The sequence below is a fragment of the Sminthopsis crassicaudata genome, chromosome 5 (genome assembly GCF_048593235.1).
Source record: "Sminthopsis crassicaudata isolate SCR6 chromosome 5, ASM4859323v1, whole genome shotgun sequence".
Classification (NCBI taxonomy): Eukaryota; Metazoa; Chordata; class Mammalia; order Dasyuromorphia; family Dasyuridae; genus Sminthopsis; species Sminthopsis crassicaudata.
Genome location: NC_133621.1, coordinates 39464219 through 39487283, shown reverse-complemented (window position 1 = coordinate 39487283; position 23065 = coordinate 39464219). Strand labels below are relative to the sequence as shown.

Sequence of the window (23065 nt, the reverse complement as noted above, 5' to 3'; positions counted from 1 at the left end):
AACCCTATGGCAATGCTTGAATCTATGATAATAATAATAATAATAATAATTAATACCTAGCCTATATAACACCTAAAATTGTGCAAAGTAGTTTATACATGTCATTTGAGTATCACAAAAGCCCTGGGAAGTAGTTGCTATTATTATCCTATATTTACAGATAAGGAAACTGAGGCACAAAGCAATGAAGTTATTTACCCAGGGTCACACAATTAGGGAATATCTGAGGCAGAATTCCAACTCAGGTTTTTCTGACTCCTAAATGTGGTCTATTTGCCACATCACCTATTTCCTACAACAGCTTAAACAAATGGTTATCCTACCTCTGGTTGAACATTTCCAGAGATGGGTATCTCACTGCCTTAAAAGACATCCATTCCATATTTATTCATTATTGTAAAGTTCTTCCTGAGCTGAAGTTTTCCTCTTTGTAACTACCACACTCACTGACTCACAGTATCTAAGAAGTAACTTAGAGGTTTTGTAGACCAACTTCACTACTGCTTCCCCAATAAGTGAACATGCAGGCCATCCTTTCTGTAGTAATGGGAATCCTTTACATCCTGAGGAAGCTCTCTCTACTTTTAAATCATTTAAGTGGGGGGCTTTTCCTTTATAATCAGGACTAAATGTGCCTCTGTAATTTCCACCCAATAGTTAATGTTTTGTTCCTTGGAGCCAAACTGAACCTATCTATCTAGTTCTCTCTTAGACAGCAATGCTATCAAACTGAAATGAACCAGATCCCTTCTGGCCATATTTTGACTGAGAGAACCACGAATTCACATTAACTATGTTGTATTGTATTTTTACTCATTTTGCTAAATAGTTCTCAATTAAATTTATTTTTTCATTAATGTTTTCTGTTTCTTACAACACCTACTATCAATTTTAAAGTCGGAAAGTAGACAGGAAGAATGAGCAAACAAAAAATGAATTCCACCATAAAAACTTTCCATGGTAAGAGGGATACTAAAGACTCAAACTCAGAAGAAGAAAATTACTCCAAATATCTACAATCAAACCCTCAAAGAAAAATACATTGTGGACACAAAATCGACTGAAATTCTTGGAAGATGCTATCCACCTTCAGAGAAATAGATGACAAGTGGAACAAAGCAAAGCACAGTTTTACTACATGTGTAAAGATATGTCATATATATGTAAATATGTTGGATTTCTTGTGAGAAAATGTGTCTTGGAAGAGATGAAGCAAGAGTTAAAATATTTTTATAAATGAGAGTGCTAGAAGGAAAAATGAAAAAGAAATTATAATTATGGAATACAGAATTGGAAAGGAAATTAACAGCTGGCCAAAAAAAAAAGGCACCCAAATCTTGCCCAAGTAACAAATTCTCTAAAAATTAGAATGAGTCAATAACTTTATGAGATAAGAAATATTAGACAAAGTCAAAAGACAGAAAAATAGAAGAAAATATATGGTATCTCCAATTAAAAAAATACCATTACATAGCTCCACTTTGTTGACTACCTGAAGGCCATGACCAAAAAAGATGCTAGCCATTTTATTTCTTTTTTTTTAATTCTGAAAGAGAAAAAAAAATGAGTCAAAAAATGCCTTTTTAAAACCTAGTCAAAAGAAAAAATAGAATCTACTTGGAGGGGAAGACTCTCAGGGTTTCTGGTCAAAAGAGAAACAATTGCTATTTAAGTTTTCTCTGAGGCAATCAAGGCCAAAGCAAAGACCAGGGTGGGTTTGGCCCTGAGACCTTTTATTAGCCAATCAATGAGAGCCAGAGTGATTTGATTTTTGAAGCATGGTCATTATGAAAGAAATCTAGGTAGAAAGCAAGGAATTAAGGAAGAAAGGAAAGGAGGAAGGGAAGTATGGAAGGAGGAATGAAGCTAGTTGTTTTGCCCAGTCTTCAGTGGGACAGCTCCTACACATAGAGATTGTTGTTTGTCCTTTATTCTTGAAGAGTATCATGATATCAGAAATGTATGTGCAAAGACACCAGCCTCACTTTCTCCTCCAGAGTCATCTGGGTTTATTGGCAAGATATGGATCAGGATGACTGGATATGGTCTTGGATGCAGTGAGAGAACATGGCTTTTTTGAGCTAAAAGATCTTTCACAGGTCTTATTTTTTGTGGAAGCAAAGATTTGGAAATTGAAGAAATAGTTATCAATTGGGTAATGACTGAATAAGTAATGGCTTATAAACGTGATATAATACTATTATGCTGTCATAAATGATGAAGGAAATGGTTCCAAAGAAACCTAAGGAGACTTACATACTTGAACTAACACAAAATCAGGAGAATAAAAAAAAAGCAATATTTTAAAGTCAAATAAGCTTGAAAGACTTAGGGACTCTCATAGCCAAAATGACCAACCATGGATTTTGATTATGATATTCCTGGGAGTTTTTGCTTGGGAATTTCTTCCAGAAGTAATCAGTAGATTCTTTTATTTCCACTTTGTCTCCTGGTTCTAAGAAGTCTGTGAATTTTTCTTTAATGATTTCTTGACATATAGTGGCTAGTAAAGAAGATTCTCTGAAGATGATGAAGTAGCTTAGAAAACTTTTGGCTCTCCCAATTTCCTCCACAAATAAAGACAGAACATTGTGTCAAAGAGAATGTAGAGTAGCAGGAAAAATGAAAGTCAGAATAAAATAGTTGTTCTCCTAAGACAATCTAAGAAGGCCCAAGAAACCCTAGACTTCCAAGGGTAGAAACTGGGCAAACTTCTCAAAGCCAACTCTGCAGAATCAACAAACAACAAACCTTGGGGCATAGGGTGAGGGGAGATGTAGGTAAAGGATTAGGAGACAATGCAGTAAGTAAAAAGAAATTAGAGGAGAGATGAGAATGAGTGAGGATAGTGAGGAAAAATAGTAAGGAAGAAAATATACAACAAATAATTATAACTTAGAATATAAATGGGATGAATTTACCTATAAAATGTCAACTGAGAGCAGATAAAAATTTGAATTCAACAATATCTTGTTTTTGGAAAATACTATAAAAATGAGAGAGACATGCAAACATAAAAGCTATGAGTAGAATTTATTATATTAAAAATCAGGGGTAGTATTCATGATGTCAGCCAAAGTTAAAATTAAAATAGATTTATCCCAAAAAGACATGTCATTCTTACCTCCCTTGTAATTTGGCTTTGATGATTATCTTATATTTCTTGTGGATCTTGTATGTCAAGTTTTCTCCTAAGTTCAGTTCTTTTGCAATAAAATCCTGGAAGTCTAGCAATTTATTTAATATCCTTTTTTAAAATTAGTGGTTAAGCTTAACTTTTCTGGATGTGATATTTTCAGCCACAAGCAAAATTTTTTGTTTTTGTTTTTTTTTGTTTGTTTGTTTTTTGCTCTTTGATATATAGTGTTCTGAAATTAGCAGTTTTTAAAAAAAATGTAGCCAGTACTAGATCTTGTGTGATTCTAATTGTGGCTCCACTACAATTGTATTGTATTTTTTTTTCTTGTTGTTCATAATTTTTTTCTCCTTGACTTGGGGTTTTTGAAATTTGGCGATGATATTTCTGTTGGTTTTCCCCATATTTTCAAGTGGTGATTAATGAATTTTTTTCTATTCTACTTTCCCTTTTATCCTGACAATTCAGGATAATTTTCTTTATTTGTATTATTGTATCAAGATAATTTTTTATCGTAACTTTCAGGTGCTATGGTTATTCTTATGTTTTCTCTTACTGATGTGTTTTTCAGATCTATTGTTTTTCTTATGGAATGTTTCACATCCTTTTCCATTTTTTATTTTTTGTTTTATTATTTCTTGATCTTTTATAACTTTGCTGTCTTCTGATGAGATATAACCAAATGCTGAGATCTAGATAAGGGATACTTAAATAAAATTAGGATTAATTGAGGTCTAGTGGCAGGTTTGGGATACAGGGAGTCAAATGGAGCTCCCCTGAAACCTCTTTGGATTTGGCGCAAAGATACAAAGTTAAATGAGTTCTAGTGGCGAGAGTCCCCTGTAAATGAATTTACAGGCCCGAAAACCTAGATTGATAAAAAAAAGGTTTATTGTAGGGTTTGGAAGTAAGGTTAAAGTCTGGTTGTAAAAGGTATTAGATAGAGGAAGAAATACACCAAAAGCAGTGGACAGAGAGTCTATGATGCAAAGCATGGTGCTTGCATGTTTCAACTCTCTGCCCAGAGATGATTCCAGCTTGGCTCTTTTATTTGCTTTATTTGCTCCTATGGTGGAGTCGTAGATTGATTCCTTGAGGTCCAGAATCCACCAGGTGGGGGTTGGGCTACCTGAGCAGATCATTAGAATGGGGGCTGGGTACAGCCCAAATTAGCTCAGATCCGGATCTCTCTCCTTGGAATACAAAAGGGTGGTTTTGACCAGATCTTGTAAATCAAAGGTCAGTCCCAAAGGAAGTTGGAGATCAGAAAAGGAATCTTAAAGGGACTACAACCCCCATCATCTTCCTCTTGCCTAATTCTAGTTTTCAAGGAATCATTTTCTTCCTCAATATTCTAGATCTCCTTTTCTAGTGGATTAACATTCCTTTCATAACCTTCTTGTTTTTCTTGGATTGTGTTGAATGTGTTTTCCCCTTAGTCTCTTTTATTTGATTTTTAAAGTTTTTTTTTTTTAATTTAAACTTTAAACTTTTTTAAAGTTTCTTTTTGGGCAGATGACCATTTTAAGTTACTCTTTAAGATAGGAGAAACTTTGTTTTTACTTCAGTGTCTTCCTCTGAAAATGAGCATATTCCCATATTTATTTTCTATGATTGGGTTCTTTCTCCTTTGCTTGCTTTAAAAAAATTGTAGTAATTTTTTGTGTAATCACTTTAAGTTTTGGAGAATCAGGGATGGTGCTTCTGGTCTTAGGTCCTCCTTTAATTCTCCCCTCTGGCCTAAAACCTCAAACCAAGAACTCTGCTCTCCTTTAAGAGTCCACAACTGCAGGTTCCCTTTTCCACCACTTTTGCATTCATCAAGCATGTGCTGGTTCTTTCTTGCCATGTTTTGTTAGCACAGATATGAGCTCTTATATAGAGGTTCCCTCAATCTTCCCTTGCTCAAATACCTAAGTTCCCATACTGTGCAGGAGGTGAAAATATCTGTAGCTGGGCTGGGGCTACTTACTTCACAACCCAGTTAGGCCCAGGACTTCCTGCTGCTTGTTTCACAGAAACTACTCTGGAAATGTTTACACTTTTCAAGGGCCAAGCATCTGTTCTGGGATCTTTTTTCAGATCTGGGTTGTCCCAGAAGCACTATAGTTCTGCCTCAACTTTTGTTTTGGCTCTGTTCTGAATTGTTTGTGGGGGAGATCTGAAGAGCTTGGAATTTTCTAACCTACTCCACCATCTTCCTAGAATGTTCCCTATGTTTAATCTTTCTGACTTCTGTTTTTAAACTTCATCCCAAAATTCTCCTAATTTCTTAGACATGTCATTTCATATGGTATAATAATACTAGAGCATTCATATGCTACACTTTACAAAGAGATTTCCCAATAATCAAACAACCAGTTCATTTTTAATTTTATTCTTTACAACCACAAAGAATACATCTATGAATATTTTGGTAAACAAGGACAGTTCTTTTGGTTACTGTCCTCTTAGGAACATGTGTTCAATAGTGGGATCATAGGGTTAAAAGCTATGAACAGCCTAGTGGCTTTATTTGCATAGTCTCAAACTATTTTCTGCCACAATGGATCAATTCACAGCTATAGCAGAAGTGCCTCAATTAGTTAATCTTTTACTTAAATTTTTTTAAAATTTTTTTTTAAATTTTATTGCCTCAATTAGTTAATCTTTTACTTAAATGTAACATTCATTGATCAAAGAAGCTAAAAGAACAACTAAAAGGATATTTTTGATGTTATATAACACAGTGCCTGTAACATAGTAGGAGCTTAATAAATGCTTTTGTAAAAAAAAAAGTCATTATGGAATATTATTGTTCTGTAAGAAATAACCAGCAGGATAATTTCAGAAAGGCCTGGAGAGACTTACATGAACTGATGCTGAGTGAAATGAGCAGGACCAGGAAATCGTTGTATACTTCAACAGCGTTACTATATGATGATCTATTCTGATGGATGTGGCCATTTTCAACAATGAGATGAACTAAATCAGTTCCAAAAGAACAATAATGAATTGAACTGGCTATACTCAGCAAAAGAATTCTAGGACATGATTATGAACCACTACATAGAATTTCTAATCCCTCTAATTTTGTCCGCCTGCATTTTGATTTTCTTCACAGGCTAAATGTTCACTATTTCAAAGTTCGATTCTTTTTGTACAACAAAAAACTATTTGGTCATATATACATATATTGTATTTAATTTATACTCTAACATATTTAACATGTATTGGCTGACATGCCATCTGGGGCGGAGGGGAAGGAAGGGAAAAATTGGAACAAAGGGTTTGGCAATTGTCAGTGTTGTAAAATTACCCATGCATATATCTGGTAAATAAAAACTATTAAAAAAAAGTGAACAGACTGATATTTCTTTGCCTTTCATATCCTTTCTGTGTGGCTATCCTTGCAATATCAGTGGTAATATTGACACCAAACTACCTTGCAGCTGTTTGGAAGTAGAAGTGGTAGGCAAAATAATTTCTCCTTCCTCTTTTTAGTTCTTACTAGAATCCAGAACTATATATACATAATTACAATGTGCTCTTCACACAAATAAAGTTAGGTCTAATCAACTGGGAAAATATCAATTGCTCATAGGTAGGTCAAGCTAATATAATAAAAATAACAATTCTACCTAAATTAATTTACTCATTCAATGCTATATCAACCCAACTACCAAAAATTATTTTATAGAGCTAGAAAAAATGATAACAAAATTCATCTGGAAGAGCAAAAAAGTCACAAATATTGAGGCAAATAATGAAATAATGCAAAGGAAAATGACCTACTCCTATCAGATCTTAAACTATATTATAAAGCAACTGACTAAGAAACATAGTGGAAGATCAGTGGAATGGTTTAAATACATGATTATACTAATCTATTGTTTGATAATCCCCACAACTCCAGATTTTGGGATAAGAACTCACTATTTAACAAATACTGCTGGGAAATTGAAAAATAGTATGGTAGAATTCAGGCACAGACAAACATCTCATACTGTATCCTAAGATAAGGTCAAAATGGGTACAAGATTTAGACCTAAAAGGTGATGCCATATAAAAAAATTAGGACAGCAAGGGATAGTTTACCTGTCAAATCTATGGAGAAGGGAAGAATTTATAACCAAATAAGATTTAGAGACCATTATAGAATGCAAAATGAATAATTTTGATTACACTAAATTAAAAGGTGTTTCCACAAACAAAACCAATGCAACCAAGTTTAAAAGGAAAGCAGAAAGGTGGAAAATAATTTTTATAGTCAGTATTTCTGATGAAGATTTTATATCTCAAATATAAAGAGAACTGAATCAAATTTATAAGATTACAGGCCATTCCCCAATTGATAAATGGTCAAAGGATGTGAACAGGCAGTTTTCAGATGAAGAAATTGAAACTATTTATAATCATATGAAATAATGCTCTAAGTCACTAATGTAAATTAAAACAACTCTGAGGCACCACTTCATACTTACCAGATTGGCTAATATGAAAGAAGAGGCATATGATAAATGTTGGAGATGTGGGAAAATTAGGACACTAAGGCATTGCTGATGGAGTTATGAACTGATCCAACCATTCTGGAGAGCAATTTGGAGCTAAGTCTAAAGGGCAATCAAACTGGGCATACTTTTTGATTCAGTAACATCTATAGCAGGGACTACATATACCAAAATATTTATAATAGCTCTTTTTGTAGTGGCAAAGAATTGGAAATTGAGGGAATGCCCATCAGTTGAAAAATGGTTGAACAAGTTGTGCTGTGTGAATGTAATGAAATAACATTGTGCTATGAGAAATGATGAGCAGGCAGATTTCACCAAAACCTGGAAAGCCGTACATGAACTGATGTTGTGTGAAGTGAGCAGAACTAGGAGAATACTGTATAACAGTAACAGCAACATTATGGTATGCTCAACTATGATAGATTTAGCTCTTCTTAACAATACAATGATGCAAGGCAATTCTAAATGACTCAATAGAAAATGCTATCCACATCCAGAGAAAGAACTGTAAAATATGAATGCAGATTGAAGCATACTATTTTCACTTTTGTTGTTGTTGTTTTTTCTGGCTTTTCTCTTTTGTTCTGTTCTTGTTTTCACACCATAACTAATGTAGAAACATATTTAAGTTATTTGTACATATATAATCTATATGAGATTGCTTGTCATTTTGGGGAAATGGGGGAAATTTTGAAACTCAAATTCCTATGAAAATGAATGTTGAAAATATAATTGGAAAAATAAAATACTATTTACCAAAAAAACCATTCCTACCAGAATAACAGATGTTGAGAAAGTGGATTCAAAAAGTCATTGAATTGGCTTAAGGAGATAGATTTTAATTAATAGGGCAAACCTTCCTTGAATTGAAATTGATTTCAGAAAAGAACAATATTCCCAGTAACTAGTCCTTCTAGAAATAGAGGTTCCCAATGAGAAATGTGGGATGGTATTGAGGGGCAGCTTTCTGTTGAGAAAAGAGTAGGACTCCCTTGAATCAAAAACAATCTCATCTTTTGGAAAAGAGACTCTTACTCTGAGATTTAGATGGCTTAAAATACAGAAGATATGATTCTGCTCCCAGTTCTTGGGAGGGAACAGCTGAGGAAGCCTAGACCTAGCAAGTTCAAGAACTTTTAACATGTTTCCAAATTAGAATGAAAGTCATAGGCAGAATTGAAAGATAATTCTCAGAATCTCAAAAGGGCCTTGTCTCTTTCACCCTCCTTTTCTATGGAAAAAGGAACAATGAACAGAGGTTCCTATATTCTTCTTACTAATCATACACACATATGTCTAATATATAAATGCATATTCTTCCCCAGGCAGCAAAAATCAATCTCTCCTCCTTCTCGTTTCCAACTAATAAAGAAGGAAAAACAAAACCAAATTATGATTCTAGAAGAGTAATAAAGCATGCTATCCACCTCTTGAAAGAAAGATGGACTCAGTGAAGAATACATGGGTACATGCACGAATATGTGAGTGAGTATGTGTATGTATCAGGAGTAGGTAATGTGACATGTAAAGGTCTGGTATTATTCGACCCTAGGAAATAACATCTAGAAAAATTAAGAGAAACATGGGAAGATTCATATGAACTGATGTGCTCTTTTGTTTTTGTTTGTATTGTTTGTTTAAAATTTTAAAATTTTATTTTCTCCCAATTATATGTAAAAACAATTAAATTTTTTTTGTTTTATAAATTTTGAGTTCCAAAGTCTCTCCCTCCCTCCCTTTCCCCCCACTGAGATGGCAAGCACTTTATATATTATAAATGTGAGGTTATGCAAAACACATTTCCATGTAAGTCATGACACACTCTTGTCATCTCAGATGAAGAAGAGAGTTGTCTGAGTCATAGCTAAGTAGGAATCCTCTCCATAACATTCCTAACAAGTGTATTTTTTTTCTTTTTTAATAGTTTTTATTTACCAGATATATGCATGGCTAATTTTAGAACATTGACAATTGCCAATTGCCATTTTGTTCTAATTTTTCCCCTTCCCCGCCCCCCCAGATGGCAGGTTGACCAATACATGTTAAATATGTTAGAGTATAAATTAAATACAATGTATGTATACATGTCCAAATAGTTGTTTTGCTGTAGAAAAAGAATAGTGCTTTGAAATGGTGTACAACCAGCCTGTGAAGGAAATCCAAAATGCAGGTGGAGAAAATTAGAGGGATTGGGAATTCCATATATATTGATTCATAATCATCGCCTAGAGTTCCTTTGCTGGACGTAGCTAGTTCAGTTCATTACTGCTCTATTGGAATTGTTTTGGTTCATCTCATTGTTGAAAATGGCCTCATCCATCAGAATTGATTATCATATAGTATTGTTGTTGAAGTATTTGATGATCTCCTGGTCCTGATCATTTCACTTAGCATCAGTTCATGTAAGTCTTTCCAGGCCTTTCTGAAATCATCTTCTAACAAGTGTATTTTATTCTCCTCCTGAAAGTTTTTAAAGACATGGAATTCACTGCTTTCATAATTACCCCATTCCATTTGGGACCTCTCCAATTTCCATATAGAATATTGAAATATGCTTCTTGGAAACTTGCATTCATTGCTTCCTCTTATGTTCTCTTGACTAGGCAAAATAAATATCTATTACACAGCTCTTTATCTCTATCTTTGTCTCTATTTCTCTTTCCGCTTACCTCTATCTCTTGGACAGGCACTGTAGATAATCAGAGGGGCTAAACAGAAACTTGGGATAATGATGCTGCTACATTGTATTATATTTGGGAAACTGTTGATTGCTTACAATAATTCCGAACTATGCCCACTTTTTCAGTTCTGATATTGTCCTAATAATTCTATAGCTGTAGCCATAATCATGGGGGAAATAATCTTGATAGAACAGAAAGGGCAGAGTCTAAATCACTGGACATAAAAAGACCCCTCGCCAATGATGATTTAACCATAAGAAATAAGTAGTATAGAAGATAACACTGAGGACATTTATGACCAAAAAAGGATGTGGGTTGGTTATGTGATTAGAATGAGACAGCTAGCCTGAGTATAATATTAAAAACTTCTGAGATATTAAAAAAAATCAGAGTATGGTCTTCATGGAAGATTCACACACAAAAAATGGATAAGAATTGCTTGGGATAACAGAGTATGGAAAGGGTACTGCAAAATAAAACCATGGGGAGTAAACAGTTTTTATTTGTAGGAAATAGCAGTCATTTTTAGATTACTTTTTTTGCCTGTCTATTTGTCATCACACATTTTATTGATATACGGAATTCTTTGTCTGAAAAAATTTTTTTTCACTGAAATAGAGGGACAACTTGTAGTCATTAAGAGATACCTAGGCCACAGGGAGGTTAAGGGACTTGCTCGGGTCACACAATTCATATATATATCTGGACATACAATGACTTAATTCCAGGTCATCCTGAGGTGGGCCATCAGTCTACTATGTCTCATTACTCTTATGAGTTTTATGTTGTTTGTAAGCAACTAGTGTATACTTTGTGTTAGAGGTTCTCCTGCAGCATGAAAAATCTGGGTACATTTTGAGAGAATGCCTCAGTTCACTGGCTCCTTTTCTCCACTCAGAAAATCTGAGGGACAGAATTCAAAGAAGGAAAGTTTCATTTGTAGGTTAAAAACAAACAAGCCAATAGATCTCAGAACAGAGCCTGTAGAAAATAACAAAGCTGACTAACTCAACAATCCTTCCAGTGACCTCTAATGCCTCATTTGCATATGGTGATAACCCTCAGGTGAGAGGTTCCCTTCAGATCAAAAGGGCTTTGGAACCTCCTTTATTCTTATGGTTATTTGAGGGTCTGAAACAACATTTATTATGTTTCAGATGACTCCGAAAGATAATATTGAAAATGATAAATTTGAAATCCCTTTATTGATTATTTCCTATTTATTTTATAAACTAATCAGCTGTACATAGTTATTTGCATGTTGTCTCTTCCATTAGATTTATATCATTCTATATCTTTCTTTTTATATCTTTCTACCACTGTTCTATTGAGAATTTCATATTAAACATTTCTTTTATGTGTTGGAAATAAATATGTCTCATATGTGATTCATATTGCACATTGAATACCTTTCTACTCTAAGCTCTGGAGAGATCCTGAATATATATAAGCCAGAAATTAAGCCTTAAGCAATTTCCTCCTTTACAATATGTTTGGGGCAATAGGCTATATGGCTCTTTTGAAGCACTCACTTAAATACCAGGGGTTTCTGCTTTAGTAATCCTAAGCCTTTTTCAATTATTATTTCATTTGATCCTTAATGTGAGCCCTGGGAGTAGTTGTTATTATTGCTCCCAGTGTAAAGGGCCTGGAGTGCTATGGTTCATGAGATCATGAAAAGTAGGGCATGACTGAACAACAACAGACAGAGAGGATGTCAACCCGTATTAGTAGAGTGAGTTTCTTTAGATGAAAATTCCCTGTATCAATAATACCACCAGTCCAGTCCCCCTTTGGGAATACTTTAAATAAAATTGGAGAGCAATGACCAACCTTAATGATCCTTGATCTTGTCAAAAGAGGGCTTTCTCTGTCCAAATTGATGCATTGGTGGACTCTCTTCCCTCCCTCTCTGGATTTCCCAGAAAAAGGCCAAGAAAAGAATCTTCAGGTATCATGGTTGCCAAAGGTTCACCAGCTGCCTCTTGTCAATGAAGAAACATTGACAAGATTGATTTTGCAGTTTTCCATGAGTCTTAGCAAAATCCATGCTGACTGACTGGGAGAACTTGCCCTCCTTTAAAAGGCTATGGGAGGAATGGGGCTTGACATGGTAGAGAATGAGGTAAGAAGGAAAACTAGGAGTAACTACAGCAGTTTACTTCCAGCAAAGTTACCTGACAAACAAGTGGGCTTCCTTCCATATCTATGGCCTTTGTTTTTCCAGTAGGAGAGATAGCTAGCTCATATAACAGGTAAAGCACTGGACCTGGAAACAGGAAGACCTGATAAATTCAAACAAAATTCAAATCTAGCCTCACACAGATACTGACTGACTGTATCATTCTGTCTGCCTCAGGGTCAACCATAAAATGAGAATAATCATAGCACCTACCTCACAGAATTGTTGTAAGAATCAAATAAGATAATATTTATAAAGCACTTAGCATGGTGCCAGATACACAGCAGGGGCCTAATAAATGCTTGTTTCTTCTCCCTTTCTCCTCCCTTACATTGAGATTTTGGGGACCTTTGTCACTTTCCTAACAGTTGTTGGTGAGAGTCATAATCTCCAATAGGAGGACTTGGAATGTCCAAGAGTTAAGAGATAGGTAGTAAAATGATAGATCACTAACCTTGCTCTGCCACTGTGGCGTATGAGGGCATGGCCATCTGCCTTGTCATCGTACCTGGATTATTGAATTTTATCATCTTTCCTGTGACAAACACGGAAGGACCATAGGACCTTGCCATCTGCCCTGTGTTGGGGAATGTGAACTCACTAATTCATCTGTTTTTCTCTCCAGCACTCAAAAATGACTTAAGAAATATTTTTCTTTTCCTCATCCTCAGCCAGTTTGTTGCAAGAAAGTTCTCCTAATTTCAAGGCCATTGTTCCTGTTGATGTATTAATGCAGAATAGCAAGTGGCAATTTCTTGAAAATGGACTAGAAAATTCTTAGGAACTTCATCAGAGATGATCTAAAATGATCTTACTGGTAAAGTTGGAGGGATTCACTGAGTCTATCCAAAGCTTTTTTCTAATGTAATTAGGATTAGGGATAATTTGGTGATACAGTGGGTACAAGGGGATGCAATGGGTGCAATGGCATGCAATGAAATCAGGAAAACCCAAATTCAAATCCAGCCTCAGACACTTATTAGCTATGTAACTCTTCCTTGTTAGATCACTGAACCTCTGTTTGCCTCAATTTCTTTAATCGTAAAGTGAAGATCATAAAAATACCTACTCCATAGGGCTTTTATGAAGATTAAAAGAGACAATATTTATAACCACTTTGCTAACCTTAAAATTGTGTAATAAAATAAAACAATGACACTTAATAAGCTATTTTATATCATCTATAATGCTATATAATATACATTATATATATTAGGTAATATTTTCTATTACACATTATATTACATTATTTATTCTATATATTTTACACTATATCTGCCTATATAAATGTTACTTTTTAATTATTATTATAAGATACATTCTTTAGGCAGAGAGAAAAGTTTTTGAGAGCCAACCTGCCTGAATCCCTGGGACTCTAGTCTGTTTAGACATAAATTCCCATTGCTCAGAGGTAGGAAACTGCTTCTGGCTCAAGGCCATTGGTATATTGTACTCATTCCCTTTCAACTAAGGAGTTCCCCCTACTCTGGTCTAGATTAGGTTCAATCTTGGTAGAGTTTAGTTTCTATTGAAAGTAGTTCTAGGATTGTCTTTTCTTATCTTCTTAACCCTTGGCTTGCTAAATCCCCATCCCTAATTAATTAATCAATCCCTAATTAGCTCCTAAATGAATTTCTTTCAAGCCAGGTTTTGGTTCATGTTTAAGTCTCCCCAAAGTAGGGAGAAAAGGAAGTAAAAAATGACAATAGTAATCAGGTAGGAGCCAGGCAATTTTTCCTAAGCACATGAGACTCACAGTGATAGAATAACCCAAAAAGAGAATTCAGGAACAATTTACAACTATATCACCACAATCTCTTAGGAAACTGATACTTAAAATCCTGTCAGAACATAAAGCTGTTTTTGGGATTGCTGATGAGGCATTTTACATTTCACCTCCACTGTGTGCTGTCCAAATAATTCCTAGCCACATGTGGGCTAGGCCTCTTTCCAATGGTGATCTTATCCACTGGCTTTGGTCAGTCATGTGTCCCTTACTAGTCAGCCCTGACCCCAAAGCCCTGGGACCTCATGGAATGTTTGTCCTGTTTGTTCAAATACAGCCTCAGACTGTTTGTCTTAGTTTCCTCAAATGTAAAATGAGCTAGATAAGGAAATGGCAAACTACTCCATTATCTTTGCCTAGAAAATCCCAAAGAGGGATGTGCAGAGTTAGACATGATTGAAAATAACTAAACAACACAGATAGAGACAGAGACATATATATGTACATATATGCATGCATGTATGTGTATACAAATAGATGTGTATATATATATATTATATACTTACTTCTATTATGTTGTTGCAAATTAGAAAAGCATGCTTCTCAAGTCTGAAGATGCATAAACTTTTATTTGTAAATCTCAAGAGAAAATAAATTACACAAACTTCTATTTGTTTCTACAATGCTCTGTGGCTACTGAGCAATTTTGCAAAGAGATCTGTCCTTATAGTCTGAATATTTGAGTTTGGGGAGCGCCCAGACTCCTAATCTCCCAACCATCTCACCTCCCACTAGAGTACTGACTTTCTGTTCCATCTGAGAAGCTTAACCTGGGGATCAGTGAATGGGTTCTGAATTTCCCACTCCAGCTAAGTAAATGTTAAAGCCCATGAGCCACCCTCCTAGGTAATGACCTAAAACTCAATCATGTGTTCATGTTCCCCAGTAGGCAGAGAGATAGAACTAACTCTCTCTGGCCTGTTCTTCAAGAAGGATGGGACATACTTGCACAGATACACCGCAATGTGATTGTGGACAAAATGAGAGAGGTATTTCTGAAACCGCTCTCCAGCAAAGGCATAGATCACAGGATTGACACAACAGTGTGAGAGGGCAATGGTTTCGGTCACTTGTATTGCCACATCCAACTGTTTGCTATTTTCACAATTCGGTTCAAAAAAGAAATTCTGGAAAGCAGCAACAAGCATTGTGATATTATAGGGTATCCAAAAGAGAAAGAAGATGATCATGATGACAAAAATCAGTTTGACCACTCTCCATTTCCTCTCACTCCTCCGTCTAAGCAGTATTTTTATAATCCCTGTGTAGCAAATGATCATGATCAGCAGGGGTAAAATGAATCCCAGGAAGTTCAGTTTCAAAGCCTGGAACTGTTTCCATGTTTCCATACTATGATCTGGGAAATGAGGACTACAGGTATGAACAAAACTCTCATTCTCAGATCTAGTGAAGATAATTTCAGGAAGAGATAACAAGAAAGCCAGAACTCAGGTAAAGATGCTGGTCATGATGCTGAGGACCACCTTCCTGACCTTTATGGCAAACACCGCATGGACAATGGCCAGATATCTATCAATAGTTAGCAGGACGATGAAGAAGATTTCACTGTACAAGCCCATATAATACAACCCTGAAAGAAGTTTACACATGGCATCTCCCAAGGCCCAATTATTTTGCAAATCATAATGAATCCAGAATGGAAGTGTAATGAGGAAAAGCAGATCCGAGATGGCCAAGTTGAGAAGGTAGATGTTGGTCATGGTTTTGAGTCTCTTGTACTTCATGAGGATCAGAACTACTGTGGAATTGCCCAGCATGCCAATGATGAACACCAACGAGTACAGAAGAGGCACGAACTTGGAGGTCAGGTTTTTGATGCCATCTTTGTAACATGGAATAAAATCTTCATAGTTAAGTCCATTTGTAGAGAGATCTGGTGGCCATGTAGTAGTGCTCATCCTGGAGTGCCCTGTGAGAATAGAAAAAGTTGATTGTTTGCTTGTTTTGCTAAAAGTTCATAGAATAGTTCACTGAATCTGGGAGAGGACCTCAGTGACCTCTTAGCCTAACCCATATCTGAACAATAATCTTCTCTTCTACATCCCTACCAAGTGATCAGATAGCATTAGAATGTAAGCTCTGGGGGTAGCTAGGTGGTATAATTGACCATATTAATAATCAAATTAAAAAAAAGCCATATGATCATCTCAATAGATGCAGAAAAAGCATTTGATAAAATACAACATCCATTCCTACTAAAAAACACTTGAGTATAGGAATAAATGGACTATTCCTTAAAATAGTCAGGAGCATATATTTAAGACCATCAGTAAGCATAATGTAATGGAGATAAACTGGAACCTTTCCCAGTAACATCAGGAGTGAAACAAGGTTGCCCACTATCACCATTACTATTCAATATTGTATTAGAAATGCTAGCCTCGGCAATAAGAGTAGAGAAAGAGATTAAAGGAATAAGAGTAGGTAATGAGGAAATCAAACTATCACTCTTTGCAGATGATATGATGGTATACTTAGAGAACCCCAGAGATTCTAATAAAAAGTTATTAGAAATAATTCACAACTTTGGCAAAGTTGCTGGATACAAAATAAATCCACATAAATCCTAAGCATTTTTATACATCACCAACAAAATGCAACAGCAAGAGATACAAAGAGAAATTCCATTCAAAACAACTGTTGAGAGTATAAAATATTTGGGAATCGATCTACCAAAGAAAAGTCAGGAATTATATGAGCAAAATTACAAAACACTTGCCACAAAAATAAAGACAGACTTGAATAATTGGAAAGACATTAATTGCTCTTGGATAGGCCGAGCGAATATAATAAAGATGACAAACTCACCCAAACTAATCTATTTATTTAGTGCTATACCAATCAGACTCCCAAGAAACTATTTTAATGACCTAGAAAAATAACAACAAAATATATATAGAAGAATAAAAGGTTGAGAATTTCAAAGGAATTAATGAAAAAAAAAGTCAGATGAAGGTGGTCTAGCTATACCTGACCTAAAGCTATATTATAAAGCAGCAGTCTCCAAAACCATTTGGTATTGGTTAAGAAATAGACTAGTCGATCAGTAACTAATCCAACAGATTAGGTACACAGGACAAAATAGGGTACAACTATAGCAATCTAGTGTTCGACAAACCCAAAGATACCAACATTTAGGATAAGAATTCAGTATTTGAAAAAAACTGTTGGGAAAACGGGAAATTAGTATGGCAGAAATTAGATATGGGCCCATACTTAACACCATATACCAAGATAAGATCAAAATGGCTCCATGATTTAGGCATAAAGAATGAGATCATAAATAGACTAGAGGAACAGAGGATAATCTACCTCTCAGACCTGTGGAGGAGGAAGGAATTTATGACCAAAGGAGAACTAGAGATCATTATTGATCACAAAATAGAAGATTTTGATTACATCAAATTAAAAAGCTTTTGTACAAACAAAATTAATGCAAACAAGATTAGAAGGGAAGTAACAAATTGGGAAAATATTTTTACAATTAAAGGTTCTGATAAAGGCCTCATTTCTAAAATATATAGAGAACTGACTCTAATTTATAAGGAATCAAACCATTCTCCAATTGATAAATGGTCAAAGGATATGAAGAGACAATTTTCAGATGATGAAATTGAAACTATATCCACTTATATGAAAGTGTTCCAAATCACTACTGATCAGAGAAATGCAAATTAAGACAACTCTGAGATACCACTACACACCTGTCAGATTGGCTAAGATGACAGGAACAAATAATGATGAATGTTGGAGGGGATATGGGAAAACTGGGACACTGATACATTGTTGGTGGAGTTGTGAAAGAATCCAGCCATTCTGGAGAGCAATTTGGAACTATGCCCAAAAAGTTATCAAACTGTGCATACCCTTTGATCCAGCAGTGCTACTACTGGGCTTATATCCCAAAGAAATACAAAAGAAGGGAAAGGGACCTGTATGTGCCAAAATGTTTGTGGCAGCTCTTTTGTAGTGGCTAGAAACTGGAAAATGAATGGATGTCCATCAATTGGAGAATGGTTGGGTAAATTATGGTATATGAACATTATGGAATATTATTGCTCTGTAAGAAATGACCAGCAGGATGAATACAGAAAGGTTTGGAGAGACTTGCATGAACTGATGCTGAGTGAAATGAGCGGAACCAGGAGATCATTATACACTTCAACAACAATACTGTATGAGGATGTATTCTGATGGAAATGGATATCTTCACCATAAAGAAGATCCAACTCACTTCCAGTTGATCAGTGATGGACAGAAACATCTACACCCAGAGAAGGAACACTGGGAATTGAATGTAAACTGTCTGCACTACTGTCTTTCTACCCAGGTTACTTATACCTTCAGAATCCAATTCTTACAGTGCAACAAGAAAATTGGATTTACACACCTATATTGTATGTAGGTTATACTGTAACACATTTAATATGTATGGCATTGCCTGTCATCTAGGGGAGGGAGTAGAAGGAGGGAGGGAAAAATTTGTAAAAATGAATACATGGGATAATGTTGTAAAAAAAATTACTCATGCATATGTACTATCAAAAATTATAATTATAAAAATAATAAAAAAAAGAATGTAAGCACTGGGGGTAGCTAGGTGGTACAGTGGATAGAGCACCAGCCCTGAAGTCATGAGGACCTGAGTTCAAATCCAGTCTCAGACACTTAACAATTCTTAGCTGTTGTGTGACAGTAGTCAAGTCACTTAACCCTAATTGCCTTAGCAAAAAGTAAAAAATAAAATAAAAAGGCATAATAATTAGCATAGTAAGTGAAAATACAATAAAATATAAATAACCAAGTAGACAAACAAAAGAAATCTAACATAAGACCTGGAACTTGATAAACATTTGCTGATTAATTATTGATTGATCAGTTTCCAATACAGTTTTCTTCTGACATATCTTCAGAATACAGTGATGACCCTGGCTTCTTAAAGGCTTTGCCAAGGGATCACAAGCCCTAGAAAGTCATACCAAACTGAAAAGATTCCAGGTACTTCTCTCTAATAGAATAGAAGCTTTTTGAGAGTATGAATTGTTTTACTTTTTGGCTTTGTTTCTCTTGGGCTACAGAATATAGTCCCTGATAAATAGCAAGTATTTTTTTTATTAAAGCTTTTTATTTTCAAAACTTATGCTTAGATAATTTTCAACATTCACCCTTGCAAAACCTTGTGTCCAATTTTTTCTCTCTCCTCTAGACAGCAGGTAATTCAATATATGTTAAACATGTGCAATTCTTCTATGCACATTTTCACAATTATCATGCTGCACAAGAAAAAATCAAGGAGAAAGGAAACAAAATGCAAACAAATAACAAAAAGAGTGAAAATACTACGTTGTGATCCTCAGTCCGCAGTGACCTCTCTCTGGGTGCAGATGGTTCTCTCCATCACAAGACCATCGGAACTGGCCTGAATTATCTCCATAGCTAGTATTTAATAAAGGCTTGTTGGATTGGATCAGATCAGAGGACTGGAAATGGACCAGGTATTGATAGTTCCAGAACTGGCCTGGCTCATTCCTAGGAGGGAGTAGCTCATCATCTGGGGAGGCGATGGTATTTCTGGGCCATGGAAACTCCTGGAACCCCCTACAGAAGCATGGAGGATGGCACTCTACACCTGGAGAGGAAGCAATAGGACTTAGTGTATCAGGTAGCACCTAGAGAAGGGGAAGGTCGAGTTTCTACAGGGTGCCAGGTAGGCTGGTAAACAAAAAAGTCAGACAGTGACTAATGGCAAACTTCAGACTATGGCCAGAGCTGCTGTCCCATAGCCTAGCACTCTATGCCTTAGGGAGCAATGTAAAAGCCCACGGAAAGATACCTTTTACATACTAATTTTCTGAGGGGAGACTCAATCCCTGATGTCGCCACTACCGTCATTATCTTATTCTCGAGTAAAGAAATTTGGGATCTCATCGTCTCCTCCCTCTATAATTGCAATGAACAGATGCCCGATTACATCATGAGTATACATGATGGTTGTATCTCTATCGAGAACATAGTCTCTTCAAGGGCAGAGATTATTTTTCCTTTTGTCTTTGGAGCCCCAATAAAGACAAGGTGTCTGGTACAATTTTCTCTAAAAGATGATTTCAAGTTGGGAGCGCCCACTGTGCAAATTCCATCCAGGAATACAGATCTACCACTATTCTGCCATTACAATCTTAGATATTTGTGTGGAGGACGGAAAAGTTGTGACCTGCCCAAGGTCATTCAGCCAGGATATGTCAAACTTGATTCTGACTCCAAGACCCATTCTCTATCCATTTCCTTCACACTACTGCACCTTGCACAAAGTAGGAGGTTAACAAGTGCTTGTTGTATTTGCCACTGTCTAGCTATTCTGAACCTCCCCCCCACTTTTTTCACAAGACATTTTGCTTTATTTATTTTGATTTATCATATGCCAGGCTTGCTGACTTTCTTTTTAAAATTTGTTTATTGTTTTCTTTTTTTCTGGTTATATATGTACATTAATTTTAAAAAATATACATTTTTTTTGAATTATGTTGGGAGATCTGAACCTTTTTAATTTTCAGAAAGCAAAAGACCTAACGGATTTGGGAATCCACTGAGGGAAAAAACAGATATGTATGGCTGGGAATTCTGTCCTTCATAAACTGTGAGAAAGACATGGGCTACATTCTTAAGATTCACATACATTACGAACTAACAATGCTATAAGGAAGATTTCCACTGGATGTGAAAAGCACTCTCTTGCTCTATGATTCTTTGTTTAATTATTAAATAGAAGTTACCTCTAAAGGTTGTCTAGTCCATCCACCTTCTTCTGGCAATTCAAAACCCAGTCTATCCTTATTTTTAGGAATTTCCAAGGATGAGGAGCTCCAAACTTATTTGGAAGTCTACTTTCCTTAAATCCCCATTTCTCATAGGGCTTAGGCAAGAAGTGCCCTTAGAACTCATATAATTCAATCCTTCATTTCTCAGATGAGGAAAATGAATCCAAGTGGTTTTCTCAATCTAATTGAGTTGTATCACACCCAAATCTCCTGAATCCAAGTTCAGCTCTCCTTTCAATGTAATTCTGTCCCCTTAACACAGCTCTGACCAGTAAATCATAAAAAAAGAAAAAAGTTACTTACTGGTTCAGCAGGCTCTTCACCCAGCCTATTAAGTCTTCTTCCTAGGCTGAAGATTCTGTCTGAGAAGGAAACACCCAGCTTCCTGAGCAACAGAAATTGGGCTCTATGGGATCTGGTAAGTTTTCAGAATAAGAAATATCTGGGTGCTGCCCTTACTACTTCATCTCTTGAGGAGCTCACTCATCACCTCACACAGCAGACACTATCACTGGAGGGTTTGCAGAGCAGAAATGTCCAGATCATTTTATTGAAGATGTCTTAATTTTCCTTATCTAGCAAAAAAAAAAATTCTATGGTGGCAGCTGTAGCTATGGGATAGTGGGGAGATCCATGGGGTGGGGCTCCAGGAAGTGAGCCCAGATCATATTACCCAGTGAACATGGGATTGGGCAGGACAATAGAGTTACTAGCACAAGCAGTTATTTTCAGATATGAATCTGGAAAGATTTCCTCAAGCCAAATTGGGAAGTAGATGGATTTTTTTTTCTTTTGCCTGCTTTAGAAGCAGCTAGACAGTGCAATGGATAGAGTGGAGGCCCTGGAATCCTAAAGAACTGAATTCAAATCCAATCTCAGATACTTTCTAGCTGAATGAAACTTAACCTCTACTTGCTTCAGTTTCCTTAACTGTAAAATGGGGATCATAATAGTCTCTACCTTTCAAGGTTGTCATAAAGAACAAAGGAGATTATATTTTTAATGTGCTTAGCCCAGTGTCTAGCACATAGTATGTCCTCTGTAAATATTTCTTTCTTTCTTTTCTCTCTCTAAACACTGTTGTGAGGATCAAATGAGATCACATATGCAAGGTTCTTTGCAGTGTTCCATAAATGAATGTGACTTCTTTCTTCTCCTTCTCCTCTTCCTTTTTTTCCTCCTTCTCCTCCTTTTCCTTTTCATTCTTTTCTTCCTCCTTCTTCCCTTCTTTCTGTCTTCCTTCCTTCCTTCTGTTCTTCCTGCTCATTTTTCTATCTTTTCTTCTATATTCCTCCCTCCCTCCATCCCTCCGTTCCTCCATCATTTCCTCCATCATTTCCTCCTTCTTTTCCTCCCTATTTCTTCTTCCTTCCTTCCTTCCTTCCTTCCTTCCTTCCTTCCTTCCTTCCTTCCTTCCTTCCTTCCTTCCTTCCTTCCTTCCTTCCTTCCTTCCTTCCTTCCTTCCTTCCTTCCTTCCTTCCTTCCTTCCTTCTCTTTCTTTCTTTCTTTCTTTCTTTCTTTCTTTCTTTCTTTCTTTCTTTCTTTCTTTCTTTCTCTCTTTCTTTCTTTCTTATTAATATGGACTTTCAATTAATTATAGTATCACAGAATCTTAAACTTACAGCATAATTTCATAGAATAAAGAGAACCATAAGACAATAAAGTCATTGTATCATTGAATCGGAAAATACAAGAATGATAGAAATAAGTGAGTCCCTGAAGATCATATGGTATAACCCTATAGCAATGCTTAAATCTATGATGATGATAATAATAATTAATACCTAGCATATATAATACCTAAAAGTGTGCAAAGTAGTTTATACATTGTCATTTGAGTATCACAAAAGCCCTGTGAATAGTTGCTATTATTATCCTATTTTTACAGATAAGGAAACTGAGGCACAGAGCAATGAAGTTATTTACCCAGGGTCACATAATTAGGGAATAT

The 23065-nt window shown here is 35.8% G+C and overlaps 1 protein-coding gene across 1 annotated transcript; it reads right to left on the bottom strand.

The window, feature by feature from the left end:
- Positions 1 to 14913: 14913 nt before the first annotated feature.
- LOC141543129 (C-C chemokine receptor type 1-like) lies at positions 14914 to 16202 on the bottom strand. The gene is given in 1 exon segment (XM_074268022.1): positions 14914 to 16202. A coding segment is annotated over 1 exon segment (1065 nt). The 5' UTR covers positions 16198 to 16202; the 3' UTR covers positions 14914 to 15132.
- Positions 16203 to 23065: the final 6863 nt, after the last annotated feature.